Here is a 15060-nt window from a genome sequence, read left to right on the forward strand (position 1 = left end):
TTTTTAATGAAAGAGGATACATGCGTTTTAAATAAAGAAGTTTGCTTTGCTACAAAGTATGGCATAGTCTGGTATATCTAACCTGGCATTCTGGCTATAATCATTTCTCGTAATGCAATGTTGATAAACTGGATTAACTCTGTTCAGGATTATATAGTTTTCTCAGAAGGCACAACAAATATTTTTTTCCTGGAAGGGACTTTTGGTCAGGCCGAAAAAAATGAAGAGGAGGTGCGTTGTGGATTGAGATAGCGGCGTCCCATTTGGAAGGGTGGCACAGAGCCAACAGATGTGTCAAATGCCCTAGAAGCCTAGTGCGAATTTAACAAGTATGCCACATTACAGTCATGCCACTTCAGAGCAGAGAGAACGTAACAGTCCCACTCAGTATACAGATTACCAAAATGTAATAACCTTGTGCCGGCTCAATTCACTTTTCCAACTGGAGGAGTTTCAAAGGCACTCTTCCATAAATGGCAAAATAATGGGGAAATTATTTGGCAGCGTTCATTTCTTAACACTGCATTGTTTGTGCGGCTTCTCTCCCCATAAATAATGCATCAACTTAATGGAGCAAGAAAACAAATACCTAATAACTACTTGAGTCCTTTGGGCAGAAGTGAACATATTACAGCTATCGTACAAAAACACACAGTGCAATCTGTTTTTCTAAGTCTGAACCCACAGCAACAGAGAAAGAACACATGAATGAGTCAAATTGCTTTTATAGCCATGTTTTGGACCAAAGGTATTGTTCTTTCCTGTATTGCGGAAGCTGTTGTTTTACTTTGAAGTTTGTTCTCGTTTGTTTTCAAGGCAAATGAAAATTGGCGGGGAAAATGTCCTCCGGAGCTGATGAGATAAATTGTATCCTGACCCATATTGTGAGCCAATCGTTAAATCCCAGAGTAATTAGTTTTTGGAGATTTTTGTCTGTTCCCAGAAGCGAGTATCTCTTTTTTTTTTTTTTGACTGTATGGCTGGACGGAGCTGAGACTTTGATTTGTGCTGATTATTTTGTGAAGTTGAAAAACCTAGCTTCTGACCTGAGATGTACATTTGACCGGCAGCTGAGCCCCATATACCACCTGAGCCCCCAATATCCACACTGCCCTTCGCTCGGCTCTGATAGGGTATACTTTGCCCTCGGCCCTGGCTCAAATGGACATTCGCTTTCAGCGTTAGCAGTAAAGTGAGGTGAAGGCTGGTATCCTGAAGAGATTGATTTTATCCAGGGAAAAATCTCTGCCCCACTTCACTACTCTCTCTAAGATTGAGTCCAGACCCCTGAGGTTATGATAGATAATCCACACGCTGATTGAAAATTAGTGAAGTCTTTAACCCTTCAGAGGTGTGCTCTCTTTTCACCAGAAAGTTTTTTCAACTGGAGGATGTCTGGATGACTGAGACAAACTCGGATACCTGCCAGACATATCAAGTTATGAAGTGCCTATGAACTAAACTATGATTTACACCATTTTTATAATATTTATATGTAATTTATATTTATAATTATATTTAGTTTGATTAAATACAAAATATTTTTACATAGCATGCATTCTGTGATAGTATGTAAAAATAAAAACTAAATCAATATAAATCTTATAAAAATACTTGCATAAATACTAAAATTATATTATATTATATTATATTATATTATATTATATTATATTATATTATATTATATTATATTATATTATATTATATTATATTATATTATATTATATTATATTATATTATTGTAACCCACCGGTCCTACTGCACCCAACCCAGTCTGAGTTGGGATCAAACCAGTGATTCATTATATGGGAGTCGATTGCTCTAACAAGGAGGCTAATGATCATGGCCTCTAGCGTCTGTCGCGAGAGCACCTCTTGAGGTCAAAGGAGTGAGGTTCACCTGCAAATGAATATTGTAAATTATAAACTAAAATTTGATTATTTATATATAAATAAATTAATTATTTGATTAAATAAATAAGTTATACAGATGTGGCTACTGAGAATGTGCGAATAAATAAACGTGTCCACATGCATTGCTGCTGTACAGCACAAGATGGTCTAGCACTTCGCTAGCTGGCTTATATTATATTATATTATATTATATTATATTATATTATATTATATTATATTATATTATATTATATTATATTATATTATATTATATTATATTATAATATATTATATTATTATTAAACATGTAATCAGTAAAAAAAATACAATTGTTTTACTTAATGATTTCTGTTCTGCCTCACAAATTATTCATGTAGATCTTTAGTGAGGAATATTTAGTTGTGTTTATTTATTTATTTTTTTCATTTTTGAATAGACAAACTGGTGAACATGATGACAAATTATATATATATATATATATATATATATATATATATATATATATATATATATATATATATATATATATATATATATATATATAAAAAATTATATATATATATATATATATATATATATATATATATATATATATATATATATAATATTAGTATAATAATACAATTATGATGATGATAATCATTATTATTATTATCTTTTTCATGTTTTTTTATTTTTACATTTAATAGGGTATATGCAGAACTATGCAGAAGGACTTTTAATTTTGCAGGAACCTGGGTCAAGCGCTTTCGGTGAACTGAATTTGTTTTAAAAAAACTACAGCATTTAAGGTCTGTTTTCGTTAAAAATCAACAATCTGCACTGCCTGATTGATATACGATAGAAAGTGAGCCTTGGATTGTACACTAAGCACTGCATTAAATTCAATTTTCACACGCCATGTCTTTAAAAAATTATTTATTTTAACATTTATTTTACCCCAGTATTTTTAATGGTGTTTCTGCGCTCACCTGCTGACCATGACGAAATTGTGTATGTAAACAGATTTTTATCTCGTTTTACGCTTAAACAACAGAATAAATGCTTATGTCTATTTAACTGATTGTATTTTAATTACATTACAACATCAATGCTGTAGAAGGAACCTTAAGTTTATAAAAAAAAAAAAGTCACATTAACCGTTCACCGGAAGTTTATTGTTGTGAGAAGAAAAACTAGCTGTGCATATACCCTATCTGATAGATTCTAATTATCAGATCTTTAAAGTACATTTATGTGGACAGAAATTTTTTAACAGATGGCAAAACATAGTTTGAATAGACGCAATTTTTGAATAGATGCAATAAATTTAGATATTCTGAGCATTTTATTTCATATTTAAAAATATTTCTATTCTATTTTACTCCGTATATCCTGCAGTCAGCACCGTGCAGCCCCACATCAATACTCGTCTGTCTTTGATTTTGTGTCAGAGATTTATTCCATCAAGATCCTCATTATAGATTTGACTGAATTCTTTTGCCACTCATGCATACAGTGTTTCTTCCCCTGGCAGACCCAAACAGAACGCACACTCACAGACGCTTTCTCTCTCTCTCTTGCTTTCTCTTTGTATTGCAATTTCTTTTTTCCCCCACTGACTCTTATTTTCCTCCAAAGCTTTGTTTCTCTTCATTTCCCTGGAATTAAAAATGTTTGGATAATCCAACCGAGGGCGTCATTCTGTCTGTAAAAAAATTGCCCGTCTGCTCTGAAGATGATGACGATACAAAATGGGTCAAGAAGACAGACTCTGATCCCTCTCCCTTGAGTCCCAGCCTCTGATAGACGAGCTCTATTCCAGAGATCCACATGTGATGTGAAATGCTATCAGCGGCAATATCATGTATTCCTGCTCAACGGCAGATAAATCCATCCATCACGTGTGTTCAGGCATTATGCATTCTGGGAAATAATCATTTAAATGCACGGCTACATGTGTGCTTTAATGCACAGGCTCATTGTGCACGTCGCTAATGAATCATTTGCGATCCGCTGCATGACAATCTGTTGTTTTTGAGGCAGAGCTGAAGTGTGAAACGCCGAGAGAATGAGATGGATGAGTGCTTGAAGAAAGATAATGTGGTGTGTCACGACGCTGTCAGCCGTGCTCATTCCGCTTCCTCCACCGTGACCTGTTTCCTCTCCGGACACGCTTCCCAAGACGCCTGATTCTGCACATGTCTGGGAGAATTCACACATGGCATGATTCCATGCTTTCTGAGTCCCAATCAGTGGAGAGGAGGTAACGCGGTGGATAAAGCTGATAGATACAGAAAAGCAGCAGTTGGCGCTGTCTTTAAACTGAACGGTGAACATGTGGTTGCTTTGGCCCTAGCCAAAAGGAGACTAGGAGATTAAATTCTCCAGAGCGGCATACTCGCTGTATACACTTGATAAATACAACATTGTTACACGTCCAATCGCTCTTTCTGCAACAGAGATTGAGCCAAGATTTGAAAGCTGGCAAGTGAAACAGGGAAATGAGAGCCATGCCGTCTGACCTCAACCTGCGGTGGTTAGTAGGTCGTACGAACAGGATTTAGATGTCAATTAAAGCTTCTTCTACAGCCATTAATGAGTTTGCACATGTTGGTTTTTATATAAATCTGGCTATGAGTCAGGCTGAATGGGAAGGAATGTCAGCAGAGACGGACTTGAGATGTGTTTGTTGATTTTCTGTCTGTCTGAGGAGAGATGGATGTTTTCCACCTCAACCTTTAAATGCGCAGGTTGTCAACTTTAACACACATGCCCTGTAGTAAACAGTTAGTGCTGGACATGTTCATTGTATCAGGAATAGATGTTTACTGCATTCATTCATTCATTTTCTTTTCGGCTTTTACCCTTTATTAATAAGGGGTCACCACAGCGAATGAACCACCAACTTATTCAGCATATGTGTTTCTTCCAGCTTCAACCCAATACACTCTTACATTCACACACATACACTACGGACAATTTAGTTTATTCAATTCACCTATAGCGCATGTCTTTAGACTGTGGGGAAAACCTGAGCACTCGTGAAAACCCACAAGAACATGGGGAGAACATGCAAACTCCACACAGAAAATGCCAACTGACTTAGCCGGGGCTCGAACCAGCGACCTTCTTGCTGTAAGGCGATTGTGCTACCCACTGCTCCACCATGATGCCTGTTTACCACGTGTAAATGTTTATTTTTTTTGTGGTATTGGCAAAAACAGAGCTTATTGCTTAATTATTTACATCTTTAGTAACTTGTGTTTAGTCTACTTTAATTAATATAAACATTTTGATTAGAGTGTTGGCGTGGTGGCTCAGTGGTTAGCACTGTTGCTTCACAGCAAGAAGGTCACTGGTTCGCTGGGACAGTTGGCATTTCAGTATGGAGTTTACATGTTTTCCCTGTGTTTGTATGAGTTTTCTCTGGATGTTCCGATTTCCCACACACCCCAAAGACATGCGCTATAGGTTAACTGAATAAGCTAAATTGGCCGTAGTGCATGTGTATAAATGAGTGTGTATTGATGGTTCCCAGTACTGAGTTGCAACTTGAAGGGCATCAGCTGCATAAATTTTAGTATTCTAAACATGGGTTTCTATCAGGGTACGACGCCGCAAGTTGGCACCCAGTCACTACTCAAGACACTGTTCATATTTCTTACGTGCCACAGAGCGCCATCTGAAAAGTTTCATTTAAATTTAACATACAAAAGTGTGTGTCTGGTGTGCGATACTGTCAACTCTCATGTGTAGATTAGAATGAATTCCAGTCCAGCTTATTCAGGTCAAAAAACAGTGAAGGTTAATTCAGTATGTATGAAAAGCAACAATTCTAAAATAGAAGAAATGGCAGATGGTGTCAGTTCATATAAACTGTATAAACTGTAAGTGACCCTCATTGAAAATTGTTTAATTTACACAGAGCTTATTAAAATCCCCAAATCTCTCGAAATAAATTTTACATGACCTTAAAATATTGATACCAATTAGAATAGTTTGTTAAGATTCACAGTTTTAATTTTCATCTTTCGTTCATTTTCCTTCAGCTTAGTCTTTTATTTATCAGGGGTCCAGCTAAAACCCATTACTGGGAAACACCCAAATTACCTAAAGCACATGTCTTTGGACTGTGGGGGAAACCGGATCACCCGGAGAAAACCCAAACGAACACAGGGAGAACACAGAAATGCCAACTGGCCCAGCCAGGACTCAAACCAGTGGCCTTCTTGCTGTGGGCGGCAGTCCTAACCACTGAAACACCATGCAGCCTAAGCTTCATTAAACTTAGTATGTTTTGAACTCACAGAATGATCTCAGTAGGGTGCTGCGATGGTGCAGTGGGTAGCGCTGTCGCCTTACAGCAAGAAGGTTGCTGGGTCAGTTGGCATTTCTGTGTGGAGTTTGGATGTTCTCCCCGTGTTCGCGTGGCTTTCCTCTGGGTGCTCCTGTTTTCCCTTCAGTCCAAAAAACATGAGGTGCAGGTGATAGGGTAAGCTAAATTGTCTGTAGTCTATGTGTTTAAATGAGTGTTTGGGTGTTTTCCAGTGATGAATTGCAGTTGGAAGGGCATCAACTGCGTAAAACATATGCTGGATAAGTTGGCGGTTCATTCCACTGTGGTGACCCCTAATTAATAAAGGGACTAAGCTGAAAATTATTGAATAAATGAATAATTGTTAGAAATTGCATTTAAATATTCATTGAATGGAAACACAACTATTTCCAATATATTGAAATAAAATTCATCTAATATTGTGAAATAGTAATATATTTGCATAAAGTGTTTTACAAATGATTGAAGCCTTGTTGAGCATCTTGAGCAAACATGAATTTGTTATCTGCTTTTGCCTCTTGAAAGCTCTTGTCATTTTTATGTGTAATATGCTTGAGGCGCTCAGCAAGCAGACTGTGTGTGTCCACCTGATGCTGAGACCTTTCCACTGATGTCATCTGTTTGTTTGTGTGTTCTGTCTCAAAGAGCCACATCCAAAAAAGGCATGTCCTTCAGCACAGCCAGACCCAGCGATGCACACCAGTGGGACATCACTCTGGAACCTGGCAGAGGAAGTGACGCCCAAACCATCTCTGTGACCTGCCAGAAGAAAAGCACATTTGCTAGCAAAAGGCAAGCCCTCACTGCATCATTTTCATGGTTTTTAAAAACCACTGAACCACAAACTCTCCCTCTCTAACTAATATATTTAAAGGCCTTTCATTGCTAAAAAGCTTTTTCTGCCCTTGTGCATCACCAGATGTGGTCTGTTTCCACTGAAACGGAGAGAAATGAAATGACAGATTGCAAAATTTATTTTTTTTTATGAAAAAAAGCAACCTTCTAATTTCTTTCCCCCCTCATTGTTCAGGAACTAACAGATGTTCAAACAACCTGCTCACCTTTCACAGGACGTTTTTTTGAATGAAAATTAAAGACCAGATTTTTCTGTTTAAAAAGCTGCAGGTTAACCGCGTTTACCCCTCTACAGACACTTATTAAGCACAGACTTTAGAGAAAAGAGCTTGCCGTTTTAGGATTTCATGATTAATGTCACGAATCAATTCTATAATGCTAAGTGTTCATGTGAAAAGCCACTGAAAATAACTTCATAAAAATATGATATCTTTCCATCACCTCAGCTGCTGCTAACCACAAAAAACATACAACTCCTCTGCCATTATTAAGAAGAATGAGCTCTGAGTTCATATTACCTTTGTGCATCTCAGCAAAGAAGCGATTGGCTCGGTTTTCATATGAAGATTTTTTTAGTACTTTTGGATCCAATTCAAGTTCATCTCAAAAGCCGCCATCAACTTGTTAATAAGAGCCTCCACCTGGGTGTCGTATTTCTGTTCAGTTTGCTCTTCATGGGTATGAGGTGTCATTATTATTGTAGCTTATAGCATGCATTGCATGAACTATTCTATAGTTGCATAAATACAGTCTACACTATAGTACTATACATAGCTTAACTTGCATATACTTCTGTCACTCTTGTAGATCTCTGTATTGATGGTCAGTTACCACAGATTCAATCAAACTATATTTTTAGCTCTTAAAATATTTTATTTATTGTTTATTTATTGAAGCTTTTTGGCTTAAATTTAATAAAATTTAATATGCATATTTGTTGCTTAAAATATTTTTTTATTATTATAATTATGCTCCAAGTCTAGGGGAAAACAACTATGGGTATAATATATATATATAAAAACATGGTACCACTACTCTAAATAAATATCCAGTCTACTAGCCATCAACTGCTATACTGAGGGAGGTGGAATTTAAAAAACATAATTTTTTGGAGTACAAGTGATTATTTTTTTCTATTTCTTACACATCTGAGAACTGAATATCGATGACCTGGGGGTAACAATTGGAAGGTGTTTGATAAAGGATGTCTCATTATTGACAATCATGATAGCCTTATTAAGTACTCTTTCTTTGTATATACTATCAACACTCAATTGATTTATCATAGATAAAAAATAGCAATTTAAATGAGCATCTCTCCAGAGTGGCCACTGGCCAAAATAACAACAAAAAAGAATCTACAAAGTAAATAAACTAAATAACCTGTAATTCTTTAAAGAACAATACAGGAAGCTTACCTCCTTTCCTGAACAAGTCAAAAGTAATTAAAATACAGGTAAATAGACAGGCCACCCCTACAAGCTCAAACTCTCAAAAAGTTGCAAGCATACAAGGACATTTAAACAATTATAAAGCTCGGTTGTCGGCCAGAGGGGAGTGAAATCCAGGAGCTCTCTTCTCCCCGCAACAGTCACACTAAAAATGAGCTCATCAAACTCTGCCAGAAGTTCTGTTTTTATAACCCTCAGCGAACAGAAGCCAATGAGAAAATGGACCACATTACCATGGAGGCCTATGGGATAACAAAAAAAAGCAACATATGCAATTCACAACTAAATAATCAATAGATGATCCTATGATTCTTGGATAAAGATTTGTAAGCATTTATTTGAAATCTTTTTATAGCATTATAAAAGTTTTTACCATCACTTTTGATTAATTTATTGTGTCTTTATGAAATTGTAAAAAATATTTTTTGGCATTATCAAGTATTATTTTTGGCTTCCATGTAGAATCAAGTTGCCAAACCATTTGATATTTCCTGCCTCAAATATTTTGTTCAATTGGAAACCAGTATAGAAGCAAAAACTCCGATGCTATTTCAGTTGTCAACTGTGCCATATTAAAGGGATAGTTCACTCAAAAAAATGACAATTCTTTCATTATTTCAAATAACAATACATTTCAAATATTGGGTAGCCATTGAGTTCCATGGTATTTGTTTTTTATTCTATGGATGTCAGTGGGTATCAGTTTTTAACATTCTTCAAAATATCTCTTTTTTTGTTCAACTTATAACGGTTTGTAACTACTTGGGAAATTATGAAAATATTATTTGGCATTATCAAGTATACATTTTGGTTTAGATGTAGAATTAAGTTGCCAAACCATTTGATGTTCTGCCTCTACTTTTTTTTAATTGGAAACCAGCACAGAAGCAAAAGCTATTTAAATTGTTAACAGTGCCATATTAAAGGGATAGTTTACTCAAAAATAATGACAATTCTATCATCATTTCAAATATTAATGTATTTAAAAAATATTGCACACTGGTTGCCATTGACCTCCATGATATTTGTTTTTTATTAAATGGATGTCAATGGTTACCAGTTTTTAACATTCTTCAAAATATCCAAGTTTGTGTTCAACTTATAAAGGTTTACTACTTAAGGTTTAACTATTTAAGCGTGAGTAATCGGTGTGTACATTTGTATTTTTTGGTGAACATTTTACTTTAAGATAGTGATTATGTTGTCTGACTGAATTTTTATAGATGTAAAATGTCTATGTTTCCCAGCGGCGACCCACTTATCTTTAATCATCCTCAGTGCATCAGTGTGTTAGACCAACTTAAAAAGCAGCACGTTCTGCAAGATTATAGCAGAGATCTTCAAGTTAACCAGTGGAGAGCTGAACGCAGACAATTCAAGCACTTAATACAAAATAGTAGTGGGACTTGACTCTTGCACTTGACATTTCACTCCCAATGCCTCAACAACTGACAAAAACACTGTGAGGTTGTATCATTTGCGGCAAGATAATATCGTGCAAATATTTAAGGAGTTTTGAATCAAGTATTTAAGGATTTGTCCTCTTTTGGAAAGCTTCTTTTCCCCCCCTATAAAACGGACTTGTTTTTCAAATGCTTTCAAAGCATCCTTTTCACACGAGTGCTATAGAAATGCATGAACTGCAATAAGTTTTGTGCCTTTCTGTTAGTTATATAAAAGCTCTTTTATCAAAGCAAATTCCACCTGAAAGATGCGTTGCGCTGAATCATGTTCTAGCATTGAACCCACTGATACACTCATTATAATGCTGAGTGTTTTAATGCTACTGAAGTGGATGAAGAGCTTCATCTTTCCTGGTGGCTGATTGTGCTTTCATTAAGATTCCACACGGTCCCTTTTAACTCGATACGCCTCTGTTGACCTAGAAAACGTATTACAGGCACTTGTTGCGGAGGTTGGGATGTGACTGTGTCCTGATGTTTTATTCACAGAGGTCTGCTGGAGGTTTTGCAGCTGGACTTTGAGACTGAGGAGCAGAGCGATCAGTTAGAGAGCCAGATGATCACGTGGAGGCTGGAGCTGCCTGGAAACATGATCCGGGATGAAGGGACCATGAGGATTTACACCATTCAGAGAGACTATGTGGGAATAGCACCCCTGATCACGGTTGGGAATGTTTGTTTGTTTTTCTATTTTGTGTTATCATATGGAAGTGATCTTTTTAAATTGATTGTTCTCACAAAAATACAGTTCTGTTATCAGTTGCTGACCCTCATGTTCTTTCAATGTTCAAATTGTTTGTTGGTTTGTGAAAAAAGTAGGAAAGTTTTTGCATGGAAATCTTCATACGAGTTCATAGTGCTAGTAAATTTCCTCTTTTTACATTACATTTTATTCTCTCTCTTTAGTAGTTTTTTTTCCTTAATGTGTCTTGTTTATTTTTTTTGGCCATGACTAAAATGTCATTTAGTGTAAAACTAGTTATATATTTACAATAAATAGCCCCAAACACTAATAGTTGATTATTTTTGAATTTTTATTTTGCTATATTCTTGAAACTACTTATATTTTCTTTGTTTCACAATTCCCCAATTTAAAAATATCTATATTTAAATAATTTAAAAAAAAAAAATAATACCCCAATTAAAATCACTTATTATTATTATTATTATTATTATTATTATTATTATTATTATTATTATTATTATTATTATTATTATTATATATTTTAATACAGTATGGTCAGGGCCTAATAAGTATGCTGTGTCAGTTTTGCATTATTCTGAATGGAGATGGGAAATCTGTATAATCTGTATCTGTATAATCTGTATTTGAATAATAACTTGCAAGTTATTTGCAACAGTAAATACTTAACTTTTATTTTAATGGGTGGTCCACTACAATATCATGTATCATATTTAGTTGATGTGTAATGTAGCATATGTGTGAACATAAACAACATCAATGCAAAGACAAGTTCAATGCAAAGTGGGACTTTTACATAGTTGGCTTAGCAAAGCCTACAGCAAACAAAGTTCAATAAAAATACATCCGAGTTAGTGAGATCACAACATTTCAGGTTACATGCATACACCCTACGCAGAGAAGGAGAGTGGCCAGAGGCGCTGTAATGTTATAGCAGAGAAAGCTAAAATGTTGTCTTAATGCTGCTGTTTCCAAAGAGCTTCTTCTGTTTCTGTATGTGGGCTTCCAAAGAACATGACACAAAGAGAGAAGTGCTTACAATTGAATTTTAATTATGTTCCAGAGAATTATAATATATATAGCTAGCATTTGACAAAGGAGAGCTTCCAGAATATTTCCTAGTTCAGTGCTTGATTCGGCTAAAAACTCCTCAAATGAAAGAAGAATTTGTGAAAGTTATGGTCAACATACCGTTAACACTAGACACTATTTGTTAAAAATTTCTATTGCATGCATAGTGTCTAGCGTTAACGGTATGTTGTAGCAAAGATCCACAAGGATGTAAACAACGGGAAATGCTGTTTGGCACCATTAACAATTTAGCTACAAATTCATATTCATCAGTTAACCACTGGTAAACACTCACAGTTTTCAGCAGCGCTGCAGTGTCTCTTAATGCAACCTTTTCTGTGAGTTCTACATCTCAAATAATAAACTCGCAAAAGATATGTGAACGTTTCATTTTAATTACACATGCTCATTCTGAATATATGTGAAAGACGCTTCTGAGTAGAACAATGCATCATTTTTAGGGGAGTGGGGAAGTGAACTATCCCTTTAACTTTTTGTAAAGTTTTGTTTGGTCACATTTTGCAAGGCTGTCTGTGAAACATGGCCATTTCAAAATGAAATTGCATTGGTATGACAAGTGTTTGTCACGCTTTATATAATATGCTTTGACCATAGAGCTTCAGTGGCAGTGCTTATAAATGATTCATGTGTCTTTGTTCAGTCTGTGTGTGTGTGTGTGTGTGTGTGTGTGTGTGTGTGTGTGTGTGTGTGTGTGTGTGTGTGTGTGTGTGTGTGTGTGTGTGTGTGGGTGTGTGGGTGTGTGTGTGTGTGTGTGTGTGTGTGTGTGTGTGTTTTAATTGTCTAGAGGCGCAGTGCCACTTATTTCACCCTTTGATCTCTTCCTATCATCACTCCTGCTATTGGTCAAATTACTGTACAGTTTACCCTAACAGAACAGACATTTGTTTTATGAAGACTCCCACATGGATTCTTTTATTACAAGTTCAGCAGGAGCCATTAAAATATAATAAACTAGCTCTTTCTCATGTAAATGTTCGAGACAAAAAAATAAAACCAAAAGTGATTGTGACTATTCATTGATACAAAGTGTCCATTCTACAGCTCGCTGCAGATTTGTTTAATGGAGTGGTCTATTTCACAAAGTGACCCTGTCTCTGAAATAATACCAGCATAAGAGTGTGGGATTTTACCGGTAACTTTCAAATCACTGTCAGCATCTGTTGTGCTGCGTTTGGAGGGTGCCTGTGGACATCTGTTGGGTCTGAAAGTTAAATCTAGGCTCAAACCTAATCATCCTAGTGTGTTCGTCATCACAGGGGCACAGTGTAAGATAATCATTAGGGTATTAAACTCAGATGGAGCGTGTCTGGTCCACGATTGTTGCTTTGACATGTTTGACCCGTTTAAGCTTTTATTCTGCACCAAAAGAAGAGACTTCATAAGAGCTTATTAGATGACGAGAGTGCTTGTTCTTAGGTTTAGCCTATGATTGCAGGGTGTCATGTTGCACACATATTAGTTGTAATTCGGGATAGGATAATGTAAGGTGTATTACTGTGAAGTACAGTTAAAGTCATAGTTATTAAACCCCCTGAATTATTAGCCCTCTTGTTTATTTTTTCCCTCAAGTTCTGTTTAACGGAGAGAAGATTGTTTCAACACATTTCTAAACATAATAGTTTTAGTAACCCATTTCTAATAACTGATTTATTTTATCTTTGCCATGATGACAGCACATAATGTTTGACTAGATATTTTTCAAGACATTTCTATACAGCTTAAAGTGACTTTCAAAGGCTTAACTAGGTTAATTAGGCAGGTTAAGGTAATTAGGCAAGTTATTGTTTAAAGATGGCTTGTTATGTAGACAATTAAAAACAATTATGGGGCTAGTAATTGTGACCTTAAAATGGGTTTTAAAAAATTAAAAACTGTTTTTATTCTTGCTGAAATAAAACAAATAAGACTTTCTCCAGAAGAAAAAAATATTATCAGACATGCAGGGAAAATTTCCTTGCTTTGTAAAACTTCATTTTGTATATATATGTATATATTTTTGCTTTTGAAGGCAAAATTATTAAGTCTCTTTTTTTGAATGAAAAATATATTTTAGGTTCTGATTAATGTAGAGAACACATTTTTAAACATAATTGTTTTATTATGTCATTTCTATTAACTACATTTTTGACATGTTACCTAGTAATAATTTTAGTTATTTTGCAAGATACTAGGATCCACTTTAAAGTGCAATTTAAAAGCTCATTACTGTACTTTATTTAGCAATTTACAAGTAGGTTTAGGCTTAATTAGGTCATCGGACAACAGTGGTTTGTTTTGAAGCCAATCGAAATAAAATATGTAAATAATATTGACCTTAAAAAAATAGTTTGCCTTCAACTTTATGCTTTAATTTATATATGCACCAAAACTGTCAGTAAAGTCCACTACCTTTAAGGTACTGATATAAGTTTACTTTTTAGTTTTTGAATCCTTTTTCCTTTTTAAAGTTAAAACAAAAACAGAGACAAAATTGATTCGTGTATATTTATTATATTACATAAATTAATCATACTAAGGAATTCAATATAGACACATTTTAATTTAGGCAGCAGCAGAACCAGTTCCTCTGACCAACTGATGTACTGCACAGAGACTAGCAAGTGTTCTTCTCTAATTATTGTTGTTAGTTGCTATCTGTACGACTAATAATCTTGGCTAACTTAAGTTAGCTTGCTAACTTGTTTTCTAAGTTCTAATTTGGCGGGCATGCATGTGAAACCTAATGTAGCAATACTATAGTCCATAATAGTTTAGTTTAGTTTAGACAACAACATGATTTAAAAACAAATTAGCTCCATACATATTACTGCAGATGATCATTCTTAACCGCACCATTCACACTAAACAGTAATCTGATTTCATACAACAACTTCAATTTGTTCAAAACTTTAACTATGACCTGATATGAAGTGTACATTTTTAATAATTGTTTCTGTCCAGGCCTCGTATTATTTTCCTTAAACCACAACTGTTGTTGTTTATTATTATTTTTTGTATGTTTGTTCGATTTTGTCTGTCAGCAGAAATGCAATAACTTTTTTTTTTTTGCACTATTAATTTTCAAATTAAAGCCTATAGTTATTGTATCTCTGTGCTGGTGGATTGTATTGGCTTCCTCCAATTTCCCCAGTTGTTTTGCCTGCAGCTAACACAGTGACGTAATTGTGACATGTCAGCACTGAAAGAGCCAATACTCATGGAAAAGTAAATCAAGCAGCTTTAAATCAGGGCACCTGCCAATAAAGTCAGACCATTTCCAGCAGTTTTGCAGCATATATAGCAATTT

General features: G+C 35.2%; 1 protein-coding gene across 5 annotated transcripts in view; it reads left to right on the plus strand.

The window, feature by feature from the left end:
• The window catches only part of si:dkey-1d7.3, a 40664-nt gene that overhangs the window by 10228 nt on the left and 15376 nt on the right, over positions 1–15060 (plus strand). For 3 of the 5 annotated variants that reach the window (XM_009295368.5, XM_073935197.1, XM_073935198.1), the window contains exons 3-4: positions 6856–7002; positions 10469–10643. In XM_009295368.5, the coding sequence (XP_009293643.1) occupies positions 6856–7002; positions 10469–10643 (322 nt within the window). Of the gene's footprint in view, positions 1–6855; positions 7003–10468; positions 10653–15060 lie in introns of all 5 variants that reach the window. The other 2 variants (XM_073935195.1, XM_073935196.1) reach the window with 1 other exon arrangement.

Source organism: Danio rerio, chromosome 21 (genome assembly GCF_049306965.1).
Source record: "Danio rerio strain Tuebingen ecotype United States chromosome 21, GRCz12tu, whole genome shotgun sequence".
In the NCBI taxonomy this organism is placed as follows: Eukaryota; Metazoa; Chordata; class Actinopteri; order Cypriniformes; family Danionidae; genus Danio; species Danio rerio.